Source organism: Zosterops lateralis (assembly GCF_965231275.1).
Source record: "Zosterops lateralis genome assembly, chromosome: 3".
Taxonomy (NCBI): Eukaryota; Metazoa; Chordata; class Aves; order Passeriformes; family Zosteropidae; genus Zosterops; species Zosterops lateralis.
Window position 1 is genome coordinate 43,428,371 of NC_139764.1, and position 23,190 is coordinate 43,451,560.

At 39.8% G+C, this 23,190-nt stretch overlaps 1 protein-coding gene across 1 annotated transcript in view; it reads left to right on the plus strand.

Moving 5' to 3' along the window:
* Nucleotides 1-11,056: 11,056 nt before the first annotated feature.
* Nucleotides 11,057-23,190, plus strand: part of SLC35F3 (solute carrier family 35 member F3) — a gene marked incomplete at its 5' end in the record, with an annotated part of 161,206 nt that continues 149,072 nt past the window's right edge. The window contains 2 exons of the mRNA XM_083857809.1: nt 11,057-11,109; nt 11,367-11,596. Coding sequence (XP_083713935.1) covers nt 11,057-11,109; nt 11,367-11,596 — 283 coding nt within the window. The remainder of the gene's footprint in view (nt 11,110-11,366; nt 11,597-23,190) is intronic.

The window sequence follows — 23,190 nt, forward strand, 5'->3', positions numbered from 1 at the left end:
ACAAATGCATGAACAATGGAAAACAAAGCTACTATTATTCTAACAAGCATGCACCTGGTGGAATGAAGAGGTTTGTGACAGTTGTGGTATTGTTGATTTTCCTTCTAACGCTGAATCTTGTAGATATGTTTTATTAAGCTAATATTGTCACATCTTAAACAAATGAATATATTTCATTGCATGGACAAGAAGTGCTAGTAATTGAGTGTGGCAAAAAGTAAATGACTCTCAAATTCTGAACCGAGCTCATTACAGTTGCATCTAATCATGATCCATAGAGTTACTGTTTACCATTGAGTTGGGGTGGCAGAGGGAAGAGAGGAAGGAAGACAATCATCTACAGAAGCTTCTCTAGTTTGACAATTAGAGCAGAAGCTGCAGACTAGCCAGAACTAGAAGATGCACAATTAATTACCAAAGCCTGCAAATCTTCATCTCTTCCCAGGAGACAAGCAGAGCTGAAAGTTTCCAGTTCTTCAAGCACAGAGTGCCCTTGCCTCATTTGGTTCTCTTCCATATTCCTGGCTCACTGCTGGAGAGAACAGCCTCCAAACAAAAGCTGTGTCACCTGCCTACCATTCTGCAGCACCTGTCAGTCTCATTTTAAGTGATGGTATAGCTCAGAATCCCTACTTAATGTTGTTATGGTGACTGTGGGAACCTGACGCTGAGCACTGCATCTGTCTGCTTCTCTCCTGCTAATGATCCGGCTGTGTACAACTTCAAAAGGAGCGGAACCAATGGGGTGTTTTTTAAAGCTTGGATGATCAAAGAGGCCAGCAACTACAAAACTCTCCTTCTGTTAAAAAATTTATCCTCGAGTTGGATCCCAGGTAGAGGAAGGAGGGTAGGTAAATTTCTTGGTACACCTCTACAGCTAGATTCTTTGCTTATTTAGGGCCTGACCATGTTCCTGCAGAAGATGGCAAAAATGTCCCATGTGAGCAGCCTCCAGTGGGCCCCACAACTGGTACAGCAGCTTGGAGAATGAGCTGATCAATGCCATGGTCTGGAGCTAAGTGTGTGTGCAGACACATACTTCATTGGGAAGGCAATAACAGAGGGTAAGAACATGTATATGCTGGCACATGTCTGGGAAGTTTCATACTACAGAATTGCACAGTTCTCAGGGGATATTTTCCTATCATCCCTTCAGCTCTTCATGCCTTTAGCTTAACACTGGCAATTGAATCTATGTAGGTAAGTAACTTAAAACCAAATAAAATCAACAGGTGCTTAGATGGTATAGAAATGAAGTGTGGGTTTAAAAGAGAAGTTTTTTAAGCTCGATTAAAAAATATAATTGATCAGTAAGCAACATAATGGCTACCTTTTTATCCTCAGCCACAGCCATATGAGAGGTCTTACTTACCTCCTTTATATCCCAGGAACTTTCTATAAATCACATTAGTTGGTCTCTCCCTGACCTTTCCACTGTATATTTGCTTGTCTTGCTGGTCTGTGTCAAGGACTACCACAACCCAGATGGCATGAAGTGCAAACCACTGCAGTAAGATGGACCTCAGGTGATAAGTGGGTGCTCTGCAGCCATCCTGCTCATCCTAGAACAAGGTAAGAGAGGGAAGGCTGAACTTGAGAAGAAAATGGCATGCTGATAAATGTGATCACTGATAGACAACTATGGGCCCTCTGGTATGATGCTCAGGTATTTAGACTCCATATTCATTAGTTCTCAACGATGTTCCAAATTTTTTCATCCCAAAATTTCCTTTTTCTGCTTCTGAGTAGTGGGAGAAGGTTCTGGGTTTTTTTTTTTTTTTTCCTTGGTGCTGTTTACTTTTCCCTTGTGATTTGGCTGCTTCTGTTTTGTCATTTTGACAACTGCCTCACTCATGTGCCTGCTTGAGTTCAAGAAGTGTTGGGACAACACTCATGCACACAGTCATTCCTGAGGATGGTGTTGTGCAGGGCTAGGAGTGGGACTTTGATGATTTTTGTGTGTCCTTTCCAACTCAATATATTCTACAACTCCATGTGGTGAAATTGGAGCCATGGAAGCAGGCAAGCTGCTTGCTCCTCGTACCAACCCCATGCATTGCAGGGTGCATGGAAGTCTCTTTTGTGCTTCATTTTTATCTTTACAAAATGTCACCAAAGAACCTCCCTGAAAGTTAGTGCTACAAACTGCATTTCTGAAAACTATGACACAGATAACACTCTGCATCTCTGAGCTGGTTCATAGGCCATAGAGCTGATGAGCATCCATGAGTTAACCATGAGAATCAAGAGTAATTAAATTTTATCAGATGAAATGATAACTCTGGAGGGGGGTGAAAAAAGCCTTCATACTTAACCAGAGAATGGGCATTCAGAAAAGGGAAAACAAGTCATTACACAAGCCCCAGGATTTATTTCCTTTCAATCTTGTTTGACAACTAAAATGTAATAAAATGGAAAAAGCAAGGAGGCTGCAAATAAAGAGGTAGCTATTGACTAACACAATACAAAACATTAAATGGCATAATAGCAGCAACAGCAGCAACACTTCCCTCAAAATCTAATATTGAGCCTGTGTTTTTACTGGCGTGATTTTGGCCTGGCACATGAAATAGCTGCTGCCAGTGAGCAATGGAGATTGATGTCTCTGCTGTGGAGAAGAGATGGACAAGACTGAATTCATGCTTTGACGTGTGTGTCCTGCTACTTCCATAATGCTGATGGAGGCTGCAGCAAACACGCCTAGGAAAAGCACTTTACTGTTTTAGGATGGAAATTTGCGGTTGGTAAATTGCATGTTTGTTGTATATCTCTTCAAAGTCATAAGCAGAGCTGAATATTTCTGCTGAGTTTTTTTTTTTTGTTGTTGTTAATTTGGCTGTTAAAATTAGGCTTAAAAATGGCTTCTGTACACTGTAGTATCTCTGCTTGTGTATAATATTGAGGAATATTATACCAGGTAAAGCAGAGACATCCACAACTACTGGAGGAGGGAGGGAAGGGAGCTTGACTTGGTTCTGCAAGGACAAGATGCTTTGTTATGGACTAATGCAGCCAAAGTGAACTTCAGGCACAGAACAACACAGCCACCTCAATATCTGCATTGTGTGGGTGGGCTTTTGTCTTGAATGGTATCATAGTAACTCACAATTCAGCAGGTGGGAGGAGAAGCCACAAATAAAGGCCCTTTTATATATGACAACAAAAGGAACAAATACAGATTTTCTTCCTAAGTGATGTCAAAAGCCAGGCTAAAATATGTTGTGATGAGAATTTGTTTTTGTTTTGGTAGACAAATATATTTAACATTACAAGACAATAATTTTAATAGTAGCTAAGGGTTAAAACCCTAGTTACAAATGTGTATGAGTACCGGAGGATTGCAAAACATTATCTGTAGCTCAGTGTTCAGGAAGTAACAATGCCTGTTTTTATTTGGGGTACTTTATTTCTTTTTTTATTGTTTATAAATGTGCATTCAAGGCAATATAAAAATCCCATGTGGGATACAAAAGGTGCAAATTACATCTTCATTGCAGTGTAAAGCATAAAAAGTTGCTGGGTTTCAACTTTTTAATATGTGAAATCTCAACTGCAGGAGAACAATAAAAGAAAAATTATTTATTCTATTTATTTATCTTTTTTAGGTATTTGATACAACTAATTTTTTATTTCTGGCAGGCATTAAAAAATCTAGTTAGGGAGGTTTGCAATATCCTTGTTTTCTCTATTTATGACAGATTCTAAATGTCAAGGCTAACGTTTTTACTTATTTCTAAAACCAGATAATCTGTTTAAAAACTCACAGTGACCTGAAGAAGATTGTGGGAGAGAAACATTCTTACAGATCCTCTGTTTCGGACAGCACTGTCATTTCCTGAAGTGCCATGGAGTTCTCTAACTTAAGAAAACTTTTAATTTTTGTCTTTGGATTACCCTTTCAAGGAGAATATTTGCATTGCAAGACAGATAAGGTGAGTGTCCCTTTTCTAATGAAGATTTGCAAGCATAATGTGATCTCTTCCTTACCTACAACTATGGTTTTACTTTGCCTTCCTCTTACTTATCATGTTGTTAATAGGGCTCAATTTTTCTTTGAATTTTCTCACATTTCCCACTTTTACTTTAATTGGAATATTGCATAGGCCAGCAAAGGAAAACCTTTACACAACAAAAACCTTTATCTCAAAACCAATAAAGGTAGTCTAGAAAAAGGAATATAAAAATGCACTTTAGAAGAAACATTACCAAGAGAGGAACAAAAGGTTCTATGAACTTTTAAGGGTTTTATGTGCTTAGCTTAAGCAAAACTAGAAGTTAAAATATTTGCAATAAAATTTTCTTACAGTCATATTTCTTTTGAAAATACAATAGTGATTGATCCCAAAAATCATGTCATCCTTCACAATGAAAGCCTACCTGTGAGTTCAGAGATTAAACATTGGAAGCAACTCTACTAAGCTGGTGAAGTTTCACCAGTATGAAGTAGGTTAATTGAGCTTAGAGGATAACTTGCCAGTAAATTTTAATGACTTGAAACTAGTGTGCTTCTGTTGAGAAATGCAGTTGCTTGTGTCTACATAGAAAAAACCTATTTCCATCTAGGTGACCAGAGGTAAAGAATATTTTAACTACCTCGGACATTTACTTTTTATATTTAAGTAAATGATCTAAGCAGTGTTTCCAAAACAAAAGGTTGAGATCTGTTTCATAATCTGTTGTGTATTAGAATTATAATGCAATTTACTTCGCAATAAAACTTTCTATAGTTATTGTGCCACAGGTGAAGGATTTTAAACAACAATGATGTCATTAATCTTGATCTTTGTGATGTTTTGACAGGTATGACTACACATGCCTTTCATCCACTTTGTCCATGTCTTTCTGAGTTGTATTTGCTAGTACAGACTGTGAGGCAATAGTAAAGTGGTGTGGTGTGTCTGTATCAATTCTTGTAAATGAAAATTCACCTTTAGACCATCCAGTGATGCTAGCATGCTTCCAGCTACCAAAAAAGAGAAAAAGAACAACTAAATCACAAAAACCCTACTAGAGGACATTGGCATATGTGGCTTTTTCAAAACTAAGCTTTTGCATCTAGCTTTCCAATCAGCATGCACAGCAAAATAAAGCCTGATGCACTGAATTGCATACAGAGAAACCATAGTATTTAACATATTGTTCTGTGTACTAAGCAGCTGTAGCATGAATGGGCAGAAGGGAAGTCTGGACAGTTCAGGACTACAGCTTTTGCAAGGTCATCTTCTCCTGACTCAACCTTTAAGAATATGATTTAAAAGCTTTCTGACTTTTTTCGGCAAATGGCCTTTGGCAGGATTAAGCTGTGCCGCTGCCAATCCAGCTCAATACCAAGCATGTTAATGAGGTGTCTTGGCCTTTTTATTAATTCTACAAGCAGCGTAGTCCATTCAGCAATGACTGAGAAAGTTTAATCAAATAATCTCATTGTTCCAAATTTATCACCACAATAAAAGAATCTACTAAGGAAATACAAGATGAAAGAACTCATTTTTAATGCTATATCATTTTCCACTAAGAAGCACTACAGCCTTGAGGCTCACAGCAGTGCTAACGTCTGCCTCTCTGTGGGTATGCACTGTATAGGGGTGTTGCAATCTGCAGGAGCAACCTGTTTGCCAATTGTTTGCCCCTGGTTCTTACTGTTGCTCTCACTAACAATTTAGAACAGATTTACTTTCTCTAATGAAGTCCTTTAACTTCAAAAAACTTCTGGAAAAAAGGAGTAGTGAGATACAGTGTTTATCCATGATATGATGAAATCTCTCTGTTGCAGGTGACAAAAGGTGAAGAAATGACACCTTTTTGCATATTGTGGGGAGAAGTGAAGTCTGAGTTGGTGTAACAGAATAGTTACAGTAGCTTCCAAAATTAATTCCAGGTTTGGAAAAAGAAGTGTGGTTAACTTACAAATAGGACTTAAAATGCACACATGGAAGTTAAGCGGCTTTGGCCCACACTTTGGAACCATACGGCAAAAGCGTAATCCTTTTTTGATCTTCTATGCTTCCAGATCAAAAATTCAGCTGTGTGTTTTTTAGTGTTTCAGACACATGTGCAGCTTCAAACAGCTACCATTAATTTTAAACAGTAAAATTGCCTGTCAAATCAGTTTCCAAGTGTTCCTTTCTCTTCAGAAATCTCTCCTGCTGAGAAACCTGTGCAGTCCAAGGCTAGTGACACATTTTTTTGTATCAAAAATATTCAACTTTAAAACACCTTCAAAACTGGAAAACAACCCATAAGTTTATCTGAAGGGTGAGAATTTTCAGGTTTTGCTTGGGGCTAGCACAACTTCCAGATAAGCAACTTTAAACTTAACATGAGTATTGTGCTGTAGTGTGCTAAAGCATCTTCCTTCCCTGAGCACAAATCCAATAAAAGTTTTCTTTCAGGTTCTTTCTGGAGTCCTTAATTCTCTTTCCTATATCTTTCTCCCTCTCCCTGGTTGTTTGGCTTGCTTCTCAGCAATCTTGTGGGACAAGGGCAAACTAGGAGTCATACACAGCTAAATACAGAAAACTTGCAGTATCTCGGTTTTGTAGCCCATTATTTTGTAGCACAAATAACGTGAAATGGCACAACATGAAGAGATATCAAGGCTGTACAGCATACAAATGGTCTTTGAGATTGAATTTTCTGGCATTTCTCAAGATATGGTATATTGAAGAGGTCTGTTCTGTATTCTTTAATTAAAAACTCCTACAGTCCTTTTGGGGTTCTTGCTGGAGGAAGGAATTGTTACTATTTTTCTGCTCTTTGCATTTCAGTTTTTGATTTGAACTGAGAAGAGAGGCACTGGCAGAGCTCGTACGCCACTAAGACATGATGAGTTGTCCTAATTTTTTTTTTCTGCACTTCTCATCTAACAATGAATATCAAAATAAAACATAGGTCTATTTTCTATTCCAAATATAAAGGACTTCTATTTTCCATTGTGTCTGTCAAAGAAAGAAATTGAACAGCTTATATTCAACCACTTCAAAGTAGCAGATTAAAATCAGCTTTCTATAAAGCAGCATACTTCCCAGGAACTGGGACACTAACTCTGTATGGCCCTTCCTAACCATAAATGGCAGCTACATTGTGATTTCCAGAGCTTTCCAGTTGTTTTCAGCAAGGTGTCATGACAAAAATTCTGATGCTTATTTGGTTTTGCCATGTATTGCAGGGGAATCTGAGCAACGTGAGAGCTCATGTGAAAAATTTGCTCCCACTTGTCTTAAATTCATATGACTGCTCTCTCAAGCACAGTGTTGGTTTCTCTACTTGAGAGAGCAAGGGTGATTCTGTTGGTGGTGGCCAGGCCAAGTTTTGCTTCTCATTCAGTCTTCATTTGTCCATTCTCTGCCTGCTGTATCAGTTTTTCTTGGCTCTCTGGATTTATTTCGACCATTTCAAGATGGTACTAAGTATTTAAAAACATGAATGCAGCAAATATCTAGGGTGGACTAGAAAGTTCTGCTTTTTTGTTGTTGCTGATTCAAAATATTTTGTATGTGAAATTAATTATGCTCAAAATTGCATTCCTATTCAATCTGAACATACTACAGTTAATCCCATGGATAGAATTGGAGTAATTTGGGTTATGCAGCAGCATTATATTCATGTGGATGTCAAATCTGATCCCAGCTGGAGAAAACTAATAGCTTTGCCATGCAAAATTTTCATATATTATATAGGACTTTTTTCACATATATTGGATTTCTGTCCAACACCCAAAAATCCTTGGGGCAGAAACATCTGATTAATGGCTTGAGCTTATACCTTCAGTGCTAAACATAAAAATACTAAGAAGCAGGACTATGCATCAAATGCAGGATATTTGGTGAGAATGGCATTGCTTAAGGAGGGAGCTAAGTTGTCTTCTAAAGACTCAGGTCCTAAGCCTGATTTTTATGAACTGGGAAAGAAGGAACACATCAACTTGATGCTGTTTATGCAATAGTGATTGTTTTGTTGCCCAATGAAATATTGTTGCTATCTTAGTCTAATCTGTCACAGAATCTTTTAAATGCAAAACTCTTATCTTGGAGTGGGGGTTGGGAGAAATAAAAATTGCACTTACCTTTCTCATGAAATGAGTAGTATTTTGATAAATATAAATTTCCATCCCAGAGAATCTTCTGGCAAGCTAGTATTGATAGGAGGTAAAAATAAATACAGTTTAAATTATATTTTCCTTTGATATGGCATCACACTGTAGACAACATAATGCTAATATATCTTAATGGCTGTGCCTTTTAAGAGCTGAATATCAGTCAAGCATATAATTTCATGTTGTCTGGAAAAACACAAAAAAGGGTATCTAATGGGACAGAATAAGGCACCACACTCTAGAAAAATTACTTATTGTTCCCTTGCCATAGAGCTCTGCCTTTTAAAAAAATACAGTTTCCTAACCCTTCTGTGTTAGTATGATTGCAGATGTTTTACTAAAGTAATAGACTCTCACTAGTAAGAGGTCCAGAAAAAGCTGTTTATAGTGGCTCCAGCCTGGTGTTGCATACCATTTTGCCCATATTCCTAAAGTAGGTATATTCTGCTTAGAAATTTTTTTTTTGTTATGCTTTGTAGAATTGCTAGAATACTACAATATTTTCTTCTCCTTTTATTCAAAATCTTAAACAGCTCCATAAATCTACAAATGCCAAGTCATGTGGAATCCCGTACTTTATGCTTTAATGCCCAATGGCATATTTTAACATTCCCGTTTTAGTTACAATGCTTGAATATAATTAAAATAATATACATGAGAATTTTTACTTGTATGTCTCCAGCAACTGCTCTTTTTAAAGAAGAAACATCACTTACACAAGGTTTGGTAAGATCCTAAGAAGTAGCTGTTGGTAGATGTTGCTGTTGTGTCTTAGTACAATTTTGAAATGTCACCTTTATTAAATGTTTCAGTGAACTTTAGGATGTTCACTCCCATACATTTTTTTTTCCTGTCTCACAAGATGCATGCTCACTTCAAGTTTGTCAGCCCTGCCACCCAAGCTGTCCAAAGTCACTTGGCATGTGTGAGAGGAGAAACACCCATCCATCATTTCATTTACAGCTTGGAATGACAGCAGCTGGGGAGGAATAAAACAGCTGAAAAAAATTTCATTGGATAGAAGAATAAGATGGTTCTGGCATATGAAAGTGGATATGGGTGCAATAGGGTCTCTGACTTCCACAGCTACTCTCTGGTGCTATAGAAGACCAGCAGCTAAACACATCAGTGATGGAGGCAAAATTTCTAGCAGGGCTGAACCAGACTCTGCTAGTTTGCATCAGCCCGTGCCAAGAGGCAGGTGAGTGCTCAGCAGGTGTCAGTCACTATTGGCTGGTCAACAGCATTTGGTTTGCTTCATTATTGGAACCTTTGCAGGTTCTGAGATTGTGTTTTATTTCTGGACCTACAATCATGGAGGAACTTTATACTAGATACATGCAATATTACAAGAAATTCTCAGAATAAATCCTATCCTTGACCACCACTTAAATACAGAGAGACATGAACTGTGCAAACCAAATGAGGCTGGTCCCATGATGGCCTTTGGAGGCCTGACTGAAACAATTAATCCCATTCTTGCCTGTTATCATCATTCCTGCCCTAAATGCCCTAAAGAGACTTAAATTGAGACAGTGATCGGTATGCTTAGATTTAGTGAGTACTGTGTTTTTATCCCCTCATCTTAACCAAAATCATCCTTGTGCCTTGATTTGTGTGCCCTGCAAGGAGTTCTGTCATTGCTGGTGGGCAGCATCAAACACCTGCATAATTACTCTCTGTTTGCACTGCTAGACCACTGCTGTTCACCCAGAGTGGATTTTGGAACTGGCTTCCACAGCAGCAGACATTTTTCCCTTTCACAGGCTCAAAATAAGGGTTGAAGAGGAAATAAAATAAAGTTAGTGCTTTATTCAATACATGTGCATTTAAAATGATAATTTGTTTGATTATTTTCTGCTGGATTTTTTTTTTTTATTTTTAATTTCCCTTTTTGATAATGGTGCAGTGATGCTGTGATGTTCCCTTCAGTGACAGTGAAAGGTTGCATTTAACTGATCCAGCTCAATTACGCATTTGATACCTCGGTGGTTTAATGTTCCAGGTAACCTGAGCTGGTGCAGTGCTGAAAGGCAACAACCTTTTCTCCTTGAACTTGACTTTTCCCCCCCTCTAAATCTATATGGACACATATATTCAAAACACTCTTTGACTTCAACTATCTCTACTTCTAGGTGATCAAATTTTGTCCAAGAATCTATTATCAGATTTTAATCTCATTTGTTTGTGAATGAATTCTTTGTCTAAGGTAACATCTACGCTCACGTGTTCATTTAAGCTTAACTGCACGTTTGCCACTTAAGTTAGATGGTGGGTTAAAAAAAAAAAAAAAAAAAAAAAGAAAAAAAAAATAATAAAAATAAAGGTGAGTTGATAGAAAGCTGTGTGGCTCCGGGGCTGGTTCGGCGGCCTCAGGGGGGTGACCGGGTGGGTGCCCTCGTCAGGGGGTGTCCAGGGTCACCTCAGAGCCGGCCCTGCTCGGGCTGTCCGGCCCCGCCCGCGCCGTTCCGAGCTTGTCGGCCCCAGCAGAGGCGGGAAAGGCTTGGCCGAGGCCGCCCCGGGGCTGAGGGCGGCCCGGCGGGGTGAGGCCCTCCCGGGAGGGTGAGGCGGCCCCGCCCGGCCCCGCCCGAGGGCGGCCTGTGGCGCGGCGGGCGCGGGGGCTCCCCCTGCCGGCGGCCGGCGGGAGCGCGCGGGGTGGGGGGCGCGGAGCGCGGAGCGCGCCCTGCCCTGCCCGGCCCGGCCCCCGCCGCCGGCGCTCCGGCTCCGCAGGCGGCAGCGGCTCGCAGGCGGCAGCGCCGGCCCGCCCGTCTCCGTCCCTCCATCATCCCTGCCCGCCTCTCCCGCCGGGGCCGGCTCCAGCCCGGGGACCCTCTGCCACGGGGGCGCCGCCTCCCCCGCTCGCTCCTTGCCTTCCTTTCCGCCCCTTACCTGGCCGGTGAGAGCCGCCGGCTCGCCCCGCCGGGAAGGCTGGGCGCCCCCCAGCCATCGCTGCTGCTCCCCATGGGGATCCGGGAGTTCCCCAACGGCTCGGCGCGGGGCAAAGCCGCCACGCTGTGAGTACCGCGGGGCCGGGCCGGGCCGGGCAGGGCGGGCCGGGGGACGGGGACACCACCTCACCTCACCTCAGCCTGCCGGCGGGGCCGCCCGCTCCCGGGAGCCGCTCCGGGAGGTGCGGGGCGGCCGGGAAAGTTGTGGGCGCCGCGGGTCGGGCCGGCTCCCTGCCGGCGGAGCTCCCGCCGCCAACTTCTCCCAGGGCGGGCGGAGGGCGGTGGCGGCGGCCCCGGGCTGACGCCCCTCTCCCGGCCCGCAGCGGCATGCGGCGCTCCCCCGATGTCAGCCCGCGGCGGCTGTCCGACATCAGCCCCCAGCTGCGGCAGCTCAAGTACCTGGTGGTGGACGAGGCCATCAAAGAGGACTTGAAGTGGTCCCGCTCCGTGGAGGACCTCACCAGCGCGTCCGTGGGGCTCACCTCCATCGAGGAGCGCATCCTCCGCATCACCGGCTACTACGGCTACCAGCCCTGGGCCGCCAGCTACAAACGTGAGTCCCCGCACGGACAGACGGACGGACGGACGGACGGACGGGCAGGGGGCTGGCAGGATGGGGGCGAGCGGGGGCAGCCCGGGACCGGCTGGGGGTTCCATGGGGGTCCGTTCGAGGGGCCGCTCGCTTTACCGCTGGAACAAACGTCCAGCTCCCTGGAAGGAAGTGCTCTCGCTCTCGGCAGAGAATTCTATGCCCTTAGTCCTTTGGCAGCGGCTGGTTGGCGAGAGCGAGGTGCTAAGAATGATGACAGCTAAATTCTCTGCGAGGAAAATAGGTCAAATATTTGTCTTGGTGTTGCAGGCAGACTTAGCAACGGTGATTACCCTGGGCTGGCAGCTGTGTAAAAACCCTGCACGCTCATGCACATGCCGTTTCCACAAGTAATGCGTTATCAGTGTGTGTTTCCCGTGTTTTAGGAGTCTCTCCAATTTTCACGGCACTTGAGCTGAATGATCTGTCTTTTCCTATGTCGAGTGGAACTGGTTCTTCCGTATACATACACTTGAGAAAGAAACTTTAAATGATAACGATGTGAGAAGTGTAGCTGTATTCCTTCACATACATGATTTACAAAGGAAGCATTACCTCGAGTCGTTGTAATATATCAACTAGTATTTTTTTGTGTGTAGTGCCCTATTTCTTGTCCATCTTTCATCATGTTTATGTCAATTGTACACATTAAAAAGTTTTAGAATAGTTTACCAATTAATTGAAGTCATAACATTAATTTGGTTGTTTTAAGGTCGTTTGTAACATCGCAGGGATTTTTGTTGATAACAGAAATCGTTGCTTTGCTGGAAACACTGGCTCTGATAAAGGGGTTGTTTTCATACGGTACTTCCCTAAGTATTGCGTGCAAATGTTCTGAAATATTTACCACTGGATTATCTATGTGGCAGTGTGTTTAATAATGGACTAGAATGATACAAGAATACATGGCACACAGTATTAGTTCAATTTTTCTCTGAGGGAGAGCTGCTCCTGATTGCCTGAAAATAGGACTTTACTAATAAATATTCTAATACTCTTCTGTGAGAGCCTTTTTTTTTTTTTCCTTTGATTGCAATTATGACAGAAATATCATATATTTGCTACTTTACTCACTAGGAGTATGCTATTTCTATAAGAGCAATTCCAGTGCCTGGACTGGGTCTGTTCTTGAGAGCAAAGCTTATTCAGGCCAGTTTTAAGGATCAGATCATATGTGGATGCCAGACTGAGCTGGATGTTAATGATTCTATCTGACAGAGTGACGAATAGTCTAGCTGAAGTCACACTGAGCTGCTATGGCTGAACCTTCTGAAATAATAAAGGTCATGCTGGCTCCTCAATTATAACCTATTTGTTGAAATTTATAACTCTGTCTGAAAAAGTTAATAGCAAGCCTAAGCCTGCTATTCTAGGTACTTTTTTTTCCTTCTAATTTGATCTGAATAACAAAATTACATACTTGAGTTATAATGGTGGGGAATAAATATTCAAAGTGTCTGAGTTTCATAAATGTATGTCTAAAAATAATAGGTTATGTGAATTTGTTGCCAATTTAAAATCTGAGTTACTAGGAACATAGAAGGACACGCAGAAGGAGAGACACATCTCTACAGCATGGTTTAAGGAGAGCCATGTTGATCTGCATCAGCTGAATAGCTGACTGAGTAGGGTATATCATCTAAAGTGGGAAGACATCTTTGTCACAGCAGCTTTGAAACATCTTTGAATATTCCTTCAAGTTGGGCTGATGTCTAATTTTGGGCTATGGACTTTCCTTGTGACTTTGGAGTTAGAAAATTTATTTGGCTCAAGTACCATGAACAAATTATTTTTTTTAAACTCAAATTGCAGCCTAGGTACTTTTTGTCATCTTTGCATCCTTGTAGATATTTGGATGCACTATGATTATAATTATGGACTGCATTAATAATGGACCTGCTTTGCAGAAAATCAGTCCATAATATGGTCTGATCTAGATCTATTTAGTTTATCTCTCTTGGTGACATTCTTTTTATTGCAACTAAATTGCCTGTAGGGCCAGATCTACCTCTTTTGCATTGGAGTGTATTCCTTTCATACATTATTTAGACTGTTTTTTAATATATACGTACATATATAAATATATATACACGCACATGTATGTATGGATATATAAAATTGTTTGAAAGATTCAGAAAGCTTTTGCTTATTTGGTTGTTTTTGTTTCAGCAAAACTTCATTAGGGAAGCTACCAATGATAACCTGAGGTAGTGTTACCAGGACCTCAAAAACTTACTTGGAGAACAATTTGAAACATACCAGGATGCCTCAAGGTTATGTCGCAACTCCAGTATTTACTATTCTTATAAATTAGTTGGAAAGAGAGAAGGAAGAAGTGAAAATGTGCTAAAGACACAAACTGGTCTGGATTGGACAGAATGAGACAGGACTCGTAACATTACCCTAGGGACACCTGTCCCAGACAGGTGACTTGCTGAAATGTCAGTAAATGTCATTCAGTTATCACAAGCCTCACGTTTCCTGAAAACGCTAAAATTGCCTGCCAACTTTCACATTACATTGGCTGGTGATTTTGGGACTGTACACAGCTCAGGGAAGACCTCTGCTGTTTGACTGCACTTGCAAACTAGATTTTAGGAACTGGAATAATAATGTAGTAATGTAGTTCCTGTGTGTTAGGATGCCTTCAGCAAATTTAGTGAAATACTGTAATTATGGTTATCTGCTCACAAAAAATATTACAGGTAGCTCTGAGATGAGCAAGAAGAAAGAGTACAGGCAATCTGTAAAGAGTCTCAAGAGTTTTTGCTGTTTACTTAAAGAGGTTGAAACAAAAGTATTGGAAAGTACTGGCACATATTGCTTAGGCAGATAGAGAGTTTTTCTTCTGTGTCATAAGAGAAAAAAGGCAGACTGGCGAAGAGGCTGAAAAGTCATCTATGAAAGACTGATAGAAAAAGAAATAATGTTGAAGAAAACATGTAATTTATTCTTGAGATGAAGATTTTAAGAGATTGTAATAGCAGAGACAAGATCTAGAATTCGGTAAAATGGAAAACATATTGGAGAGAATATTAAACTTCATTATACAGAATTTGAATTACCCCTTCCTTAAGCTGTGAGGAAACTTTTCTTGAGGGTTTCTTGTGCTTCCTTCCTTAGTATCTGCCAGCCTTTAGAAAATAGGAGTGTTCCCTGATCTAATCCAGCAGTTATTTTTTTTCTGAATTCTTTGATTTCCAGGGTAGCTAATTATGTGGTTAACTGCTTCCCAGTTTAATTCAAATATTCATATGTGTCTCATGGGGAATATTTTGCAGAATGTGATTTGATTTTTCAAATACAATGGCAGAGGGGAAGAAACAGATAAGATGCAGTCAGATTGTAGAGTCATACTCTTATGCAGCTACAAATGTAACAGAGCTCAACATTTGTTAAATTCTCATTATCAGTATGTTGGCTTTTATTTTTTTCTTTTAGTTAGAACATAGGGATCAAAGACTTTAATAAAAAAAGTCCCCAAAACAATGCCATGAGATTTGCAGATCCCATCAAGTCTTCTCTTTGTATGGAGATGAAACTGTTGTTAGAGCTGTATTAGCACTGCCATTCTCTCCCATGAAGGTTATGTGAATTCTCATGATTTCTGCCTCTGCAAGCCTGGGACTTCAGTTGAAGAGCAGAGGCAAGTTTGGAGGTAAACAGCCGTATTTTTAGTTTCCATTTCCCAGCATTGTCAGTTGGAATTAGTTTTCTAAATATTTTTCGAAGTATAGTTCCTAGGAGCTTTTCTGCACTTGAGAAATGCAGATGTCACAAAACTCTTGGACTGTCCTCCTGGTCAGTATGGAAGACTTGTCTATTTTAAAGATTGTAGCAATTGACAGGGTGCTTGTTTCCACAGGAAATGTTCACAGCTCTCACCTTTGCAAACATCCGTTTTTCTATAACTAGGTCTATTTTCTGGTGATTCAATATCACAGTGTGTCATTATGTGATTAGTATTTTAAATACATTCACGTGGGCTTGAGCCAGCTATCCCTATTTTGCAGTCTTCTTCCTACAGATCACCTGCTTCTACTCCTTTTTTAAGATTAGGGTCTTTCTTTTAAAGCAGGGACTTTTGTATATCCTTACGTTGTGTTCATAAATACAGATTTGTTATGGACAAATCAGGGATATATGGGCCTTGGCCTCCCTCTTTTATTCACTTATATTCTTTGTGTGCTTGCAGATGTTTTCCTACCTGCAGAAAGAAAATTAAGAGAATGGTATGTACTTTTAACTCCACTTAGTTCTGTTTATTAGGAATTGACTACTGTCTGTGGATCGTGGCTTGTGAACATACATTTCTCTGAGACTTCAACCTTGTGAATGATTCCAGGTTGTCCCAGTGATAACTTTTAAGAGACATGATGTTCAGGTGAAAGGGAAAGATTCTGTCCACTAAATGAAATTCTCTGGCTTTGCTTCTCCTTGCTACTTTAAATATTAATTTTCATATTTTTAATGTTTCTTCATAGTTATTTCAGCAATAACAAAATAAATTATATCATTTTAATGCACAAAATTTCAATATAGTACTCATCCAGTGTGTAGCACATTAGGTCTTGACCTGAATGTGGAATTTAGGTGCTGACACCAATATCAGTAACGTACTGGAACACATTGGCTGAATAGCCTGAAGGTTGCTCAGAAAGCATAATTGTCTGATTATGCCAATCACAGAATTATACCATAGAATGATTTGGGTAAGAAGGGACCTTAAAAGTCATCTAGTTTCAACTTCCCCTAACATAGGCAGGGACACATTCACTGGACCAGCCAGCTCAAATCCTCATCCAGGTTGGCCTTGAACCCTTTCGGAGATGGGGTACTCCTAACTCCCCTGGGCAGACTGTTCCAGTTGTAGACTTTGATAGCCTTTCAAGGTAAGAGTTTAGTGTTGGTTTTAGCTGATTAAATGTATGAGTACTGTACTCTTATAAATATTAGAGTATCAGTTATACAGCTAAAGACCAGTGTTTCCAACTGATCCCCAGTGTTCCTCCTTGTGATTTTCTTTTCATGTGCCACTGAATGTTGAAATTTCACAGTTGCTAAAAGCAAATCCAGCGAGGATGTGAATCAAAAGAAATTTGTGCAAATACCATTTTCATGTATTTGCATCTGAGGGAGAATTTTACTTACTTTTTGAGGTGATGTGCTCCAGAAGTTCAAAGACGTAAGTTGAAGACTATAATTTTCTCTGGGGAAAGCCATTTTCAGGCCAACTGTAAGCAATTAATTTAAACTGATTGCTTGCTTTCCAGTGCATAAATACTGAATGTAATAAGTTTATAACTAATGCAAGACTTGGTGGTATCATTCATGTTGCTGTTTTTGAGATCAAATGATTATGTGAGAATCTTGCTTTTCAGGTGAAAACGAAGTAATCTCTAGGTGTCTTGCTTGGTGCAATTATCTAAGTTTCTCTTCCCATAGTTAATATAGATCACCAGCCCTTCTACAACAACCAATCTGTAGGTCAGCACTGAAGCTTAGAAGATGAATAAAAATATGTGCTTTTTATTTATTTATTTATTTTTTTATTTTTATTTTTTTTAAATAGGCTTATGGTGTCTGAGGCCTGATTTATTTTTTAATCAATGCTCTCCAACTCTTCATTGTCAGTACTAACACCAGTAATTTTTATGTTACTAAGAAAACATAGGAACACCTACAGGCAAAAGAAAGCAATGGTAATGAATTTCATTGCAGATTTAAAAGTACTGTAGTGTGGTTTCAAATTTCAGTTGCAGTTAAAAGCTGCAAGCTAAACCCACTTGGTGATACATGAACCAGGGATCTTCCTGACTTTGTCCACATGACAGCTCCCACAAAAACTTCTTAGGCCATTTCCTCATTACAAAGTCGTCACTGTGACTGAGAAGAGCTGTCCCCAAAAACAGTCTCTTTAAGCGTTTCAGAGACCTAATCACGAGTCTGTTTGTATCCCAGATACTATGTTTCTCTTTTAAAAGGTGACCCAAGGGCTCTAGTTTTTAGCTCTCTGGGTGGTCTTGCAATTGAGAACGAGCACAATCTGGCCACCTGAGTCAGGCCAGAGCAGTACAGGTACTGAATACTGAGCAGTTGCAAAGATGCCAGGGGAATATGTAAAGAAAAAACCTTTCAGGATCTTCTTTTTCAAGACAATTCCAATAGAGAAGAAACATGGGGATTCTTAGGCTTTTGAAAATTTTTAAGACTTTTTTGGCCAGTACTGAGTAGAAGGTGGTTCCTGTTACACTCTAGAGCTTAATTAATCACGAACTTTAAGTTTTGAATGTCTTCCTGGCAAGCCAAGAAAATTCTCATTTAAACTGGTTTGCTAAACATTTTTGATTGTTTAATAAATATTTAGTAAGTGGCAAATGCTTAGTGAATGTTTAGTAATTTGCTTACTAAACAGTTTTAATTGTGTAGTGTTAAGTAACCACCACTTTTAACTAGGCAGATGAATAAATATTTTGTGTTTTTTATCTAGTTTTCATAGTGAAGAAACTAAAAATTACTGCCTGCAAAGGGGGGCATTTTTTTTGTTGTTTGTTTGCTGTTTAAACAAATTAAATCATTGCTTTCAGTATTTTTCAGTGCAGATTTAATTATATGTCATCTTCAGCCATTTATGCAAAACAGTTCATGGGACAGCAATTAAGAGTCTGTTGATTTCCAGCATTCATTTTATGCCCTTAATGAATGTTACCATTGAATGCTGCTCTGTTAGGATATATCAGTGAAGGCTCCACCATGACAACCTACTGCTAAATCTAGCTGTACATCTTTGCAATGTCAGGACCCATGTTAGCAGTTTTGAAGAGCGTTACCTGGCATTTGAGAATCCTTCCACTGGAAAACTGCATTTATTTCCTGTTTTTTTTGAACAGAAATGTGAACAACTAATCAAGAATAATGAATTGTTGCTAAAAACACATACTACTCTGAATCGATATGGAATAATGAGGGACCAAGTTAATTTTGAAAAAATAATTTGGAAGCTATCAAGAATTATGAATGAATACTTGTTTATTTTTGGAACTATTTTTATTGCAGACCCTTCCTCAAGGTAAATTTCTGTAATTGTTCTGGAGTGCACTGTGTGATGGATATTTGCAACTTTAAATAATGACTTTTTTAATAAAAGCAATTAATTGCCCAAGATAATAATAATAATAATAATGAATTCAGACTACAAAGCCTGTGTTGTCCTACTGAAACACAAAGCCTCAGAAGGACAATGACCAGCAATACTCATTAACTTAATAGCTATTTTTACTAGATTGTAGCTCATATCAGGGCTGTCTTCAAGGTGAGTTTTTGTGCCATAATCTCTCTTCCATGAAATGAGGTGTTTGTGTTTCATATAATAATAAATTCTGCCATTTACTTGAGATAAAATAAGCCTCAAGAGAAAGAGAGAGACTGCAACCACGTATCAAGGCAGCAATCCCTTTCCGATGGCAGGGAGCTGGAATCAGGTGATCCTTAAGGTTCCTTCCAACCCACATTGTTCTATGATTCTGTAGAAAAGTGATGTTAAGGCCACTTTGGCCCTTTGGCAAGTGCCATCCTTTGTAACACGGGGGTGTAGTTCTGTCCCTCTTGCTGTTCTGGAAGCTGAAGCCATGGACTTTCCGCTGTTGCTTGTGAATGATGACTACTCTGAGAACAGTAATAAAATGAGCACTTATGTTCTTAGAAATCTACGTGTAGATCATGGTTCCTACCTACGCAATAGCTTGCCTTCACATGGTACATCTTATTGTAGAAACCACTGCCCTGAGTATTTATGATTCCCTGTTCGTCTTCACTAGGCACATGTTCTTTCATCCCTCAGCATATCCGTGGAAGAAAAAAAAATGCTGTGATTGTGTGGAAGACCATAGAGATTTTTATTTTTTTTTTTTATGAACCACTACATGAAGTATTCCTAGACAGAAGGGATGCAACGGAGATATCCCTGATTTCATTTTCTTCAGAATTTGAGAAGCTTGTTCTCCACTCAGTCACCTCCTCTTATAAAAAAGTGCATCTGCATGGTTTCAGACACCTCTGTTTTTCTCTGGAACTTGAGGCCCTAATAAAGTTCATTTTTTTAATCAAATGTGCCTTATTTTGTTTCCTGTCATTTTGTTTCTCTGAGTGTATCTGGCCAATATAGGATTTTGTAGGTGTTTTCTGAGAAAAGCTCTTCCAGTGCTTGGAATTTAGGCGGCCTCAGATTTAGAAAAATAAATAGCTGATAGGATATATTAACTCAGCAAGCCAATCATCTGAGGCAAGGAAATGTGAATACTTGAGCCTCACCAGGATAAGGGAATGTAACTGGCTTCTAGTGGAATAATAAGGCCTTAATCTTGCAATTAAATTTTCTTTTTGCTTTGCTGTAGCTAGCCTCTGTCAAATAATTCATTAAAAGTGCCTTATATATCTAAAGGAAGAAACCGGATTTTCATTTTTGAACACTGGTGCAGAGTCCTATTGATCCTATTGATTATTTTGAAATATAAATATTGTGGCAGAGCTGATCAAATAGCAACAACCCAAGGGGGGTTTTTTCCTTGACTCTCACATCAGAAATACCGCAAATTTGGTGCTTTTCCTCGCTATTTCACTCCAGCTAAGGTACCAAAGTAGCATAGAAATTGACATGCTTGTCCACTGTCCAAGTGGAGCAGGCTAAGTCATTCCACCCTTAAGGCTGCTGTTGTTTGTAGCCCTGTGGCAGCCTGAGGGTTCTGCCTCATCCAGGATATCTTACTTAGGCTTTGCCCGGTCTGTCTGGTTGTGTGCACAGAGCACAGGTTTGTGCTCAGGTGGGAAGTGAAGCAAGGATCTGCTCCTTCAGAGTTGGTGAGCTTGTGTAAGGATGGTGATGGCATATTCATGGTCCTGTCCTGAAAGCCTGGAGTTGTCTTTCCTTTTTCAAACAATAACTGCTTTCCAGACAATCTGGTTCATTGGGTGTTCAGTAGGGATTATCTGCTTGCAAATTTTTGGCCTAGTTGAAATATGCAGTGACAGGATTAATATCAACAGTGCAGTGTTTGCAGGAAATACAACTGCATGGCTTTATGAGTCTGCTGTCTCTCCTCCTTACTGTATGCAATGTTTTTTGGAAACTTTAAGACTGATTTAATTAATATGCAGCCATTTATTTTAAACAAATGAAGATGGTAATCATGTTTTTTTCAGCTTAGATGCTAGCTACCATTTATGCTTTTGGTTAGCACTCTCCATGGAACGGAAATTAATGGCAGAAGCCATTGTTCCTTGTACTTTTGTTGAAATGAGTTTGCTGCATAGCATTTAGTGTTCTACTGGCTTGGTAGCTTCTCAGTTGTGGGTCTTTCTTCGCTTCAGAAACAAGGCATTTATAGTGTAAATAAAGATGTTCATGTTTCATTACCAGAGGCTAGTTAAAGAGAAGAAATTACAAAATAATGTAAAGACAGAAAAAGCCAGTCAAGAAACAAACCCCTTAAAGTCAGTGGAGCCATGGAAAATGTCTCAAGTTAGGAGATTTGATTACTTTCAAGCTGAGCAAGAGGAGTGAGAAAAGAGCAGAAAAGGCTATTCTTTTTACAGATTTGTCTTCCTGACACTTCTACATCATATGTTGTGACTAGAGGCCTCAGTTTTTCAGGACTTATTTTTCAGCTATTTCTTACATACATTGCAAGTGTATTCCATGGGCCTGAATTTGGGAGTTTGGGTTTCATGCAAGCCAGAGATTATGCCTAGACAAGGTGAATTCTGGTGCATTCAGGAGTTCAAAAGTGATTTAAGTTTTTTCGATATACATGGGAATGACAGATGGGTCTTGACTTGGAACACAAGCCCACATTCAGTTATTATTGTGAGTATGTCATGGGACTCCTACATACATCCACGTGAACTTTCTTTCAATGTATGGGAAGTAAAGTCCTCTTTATCAGTCTGGAAAATTGCATGAGTAGGAATGAAAACTAGGTTAACATGAAGGAATAGAGCTGCTGTGTGCGTGGCTTCAGGGGTTTCAGGAAGATATCTGACTCCTGCCTGGTTTCTCCAGCTTGCCAGGCTGTCCTGGGAGAGCATATGAAGAATGCACAAAGACACCTTAAATGACTGCCTTCCGTGGTTATTGGCTTGTAAGGCTTACAAAGATCCTGATAGAGCGTGCAGTGTGGAATTGGATCTCTGGTTCCAGTTCGTAAAATTAGTTCACAGTCTTTGGGAAGTATTATTTGACAAACAATGTATTTAATAAAAAAACTTCTGTATTTGCTTTTCTTGTTTCAAAGACAACTTGCTTCCAAACTTTACGGCTTAGTAATTTGTAGGTTAATATCTGTAGGAAATTCCTTGTCTTTTGCAAATAGTGATTTCAAGAGGTAGAGGTCTGTATATGTGTTCTGATTTTGCCTAGAGTGAGAAGTGGTTTTGTGTTTTATAATATTTCTCCAGATGGAAGCAAAAATGGGAGTAAATCACAGAAGCACGGATGAGTAATTTCTTTGTAGAGAAATGCATGGACAAGAAACACATCTTGTTCTGGGAACAATACTTTGTGCCTTCTGTGGATGTTATGTGCATAGAATGAACTGCATCTCACTGGAAGTCATTCTGGCAAACAGTATTAGGCATTCTGTATTTATTTCTACAAAATGAAAAGATTTTTGCATAGCATCTTTATAGGAATCTTTGCAATTAGTATTACTTTAAAATGATATTCAGATACCAGAGTGTTTTATCTCTGCATGTCAAATTCTTTTACACCCTACAATAACATTTCTCTAAAGGCACAATATCTCACGTCTGTATAATGAAAATACACTGGGAGTGGTACTGAAACTAGAGTCTTTAGAGTATAAGCCTAAACTCTCTTATGAATTTCTCGGTAATTTTTTTTCATGGTGAGCTTACTGAATAACAGGAGCAGGGGAATGCATCTCAGCATCAGTACAGCACTTTTTAATGTATTATTTAGTTCTGCACTGATAATAATGAGAGAGTTAGAAAAGCTTTTGGGATGAATCCCTGACTCCAACCAAGCCCATGGTACTTTTCTCAGTAACTTCAGTCAAGCCAGGTTTCAGCTGCCAGGCTTAAGTCTTTGAGTTTGCCTTTTAAGCAGGCTCCCTGCTTTGTATGCTGAACATTTGTTCCTAAGGCAACTGCATCCAATTACACCTACCCATACATGGTCTTTATTATATGTTCCTGAGCACTACTGAGGAGCTCAATTTAAATTATAGAATAATTATTTCTTTTAATAGATGTGCAATTTTAAATTTCTTTAAGCTTGGTGTTTAGTTAGCACTTAATAGCTTGTCCCAACACGAGTGGAAGGCATCTACAGGAGTTGAGAATAGGCCACTCTTTCTTCCTATTGCCTAGAAGACTGACTACCAGAGCCCAGGTGCTAAAAGGAGAATGAGCATATATACCATTGTTTACAGCTTTAGGTTAGAAGTAAAGGACTGAGACTTCTAACAGAGCATGCTATAGAAGCACCTGTGTAAGAAAAAACTCCTCAAACAGGCCTGTTACCAATAGAACATTTTGAATTA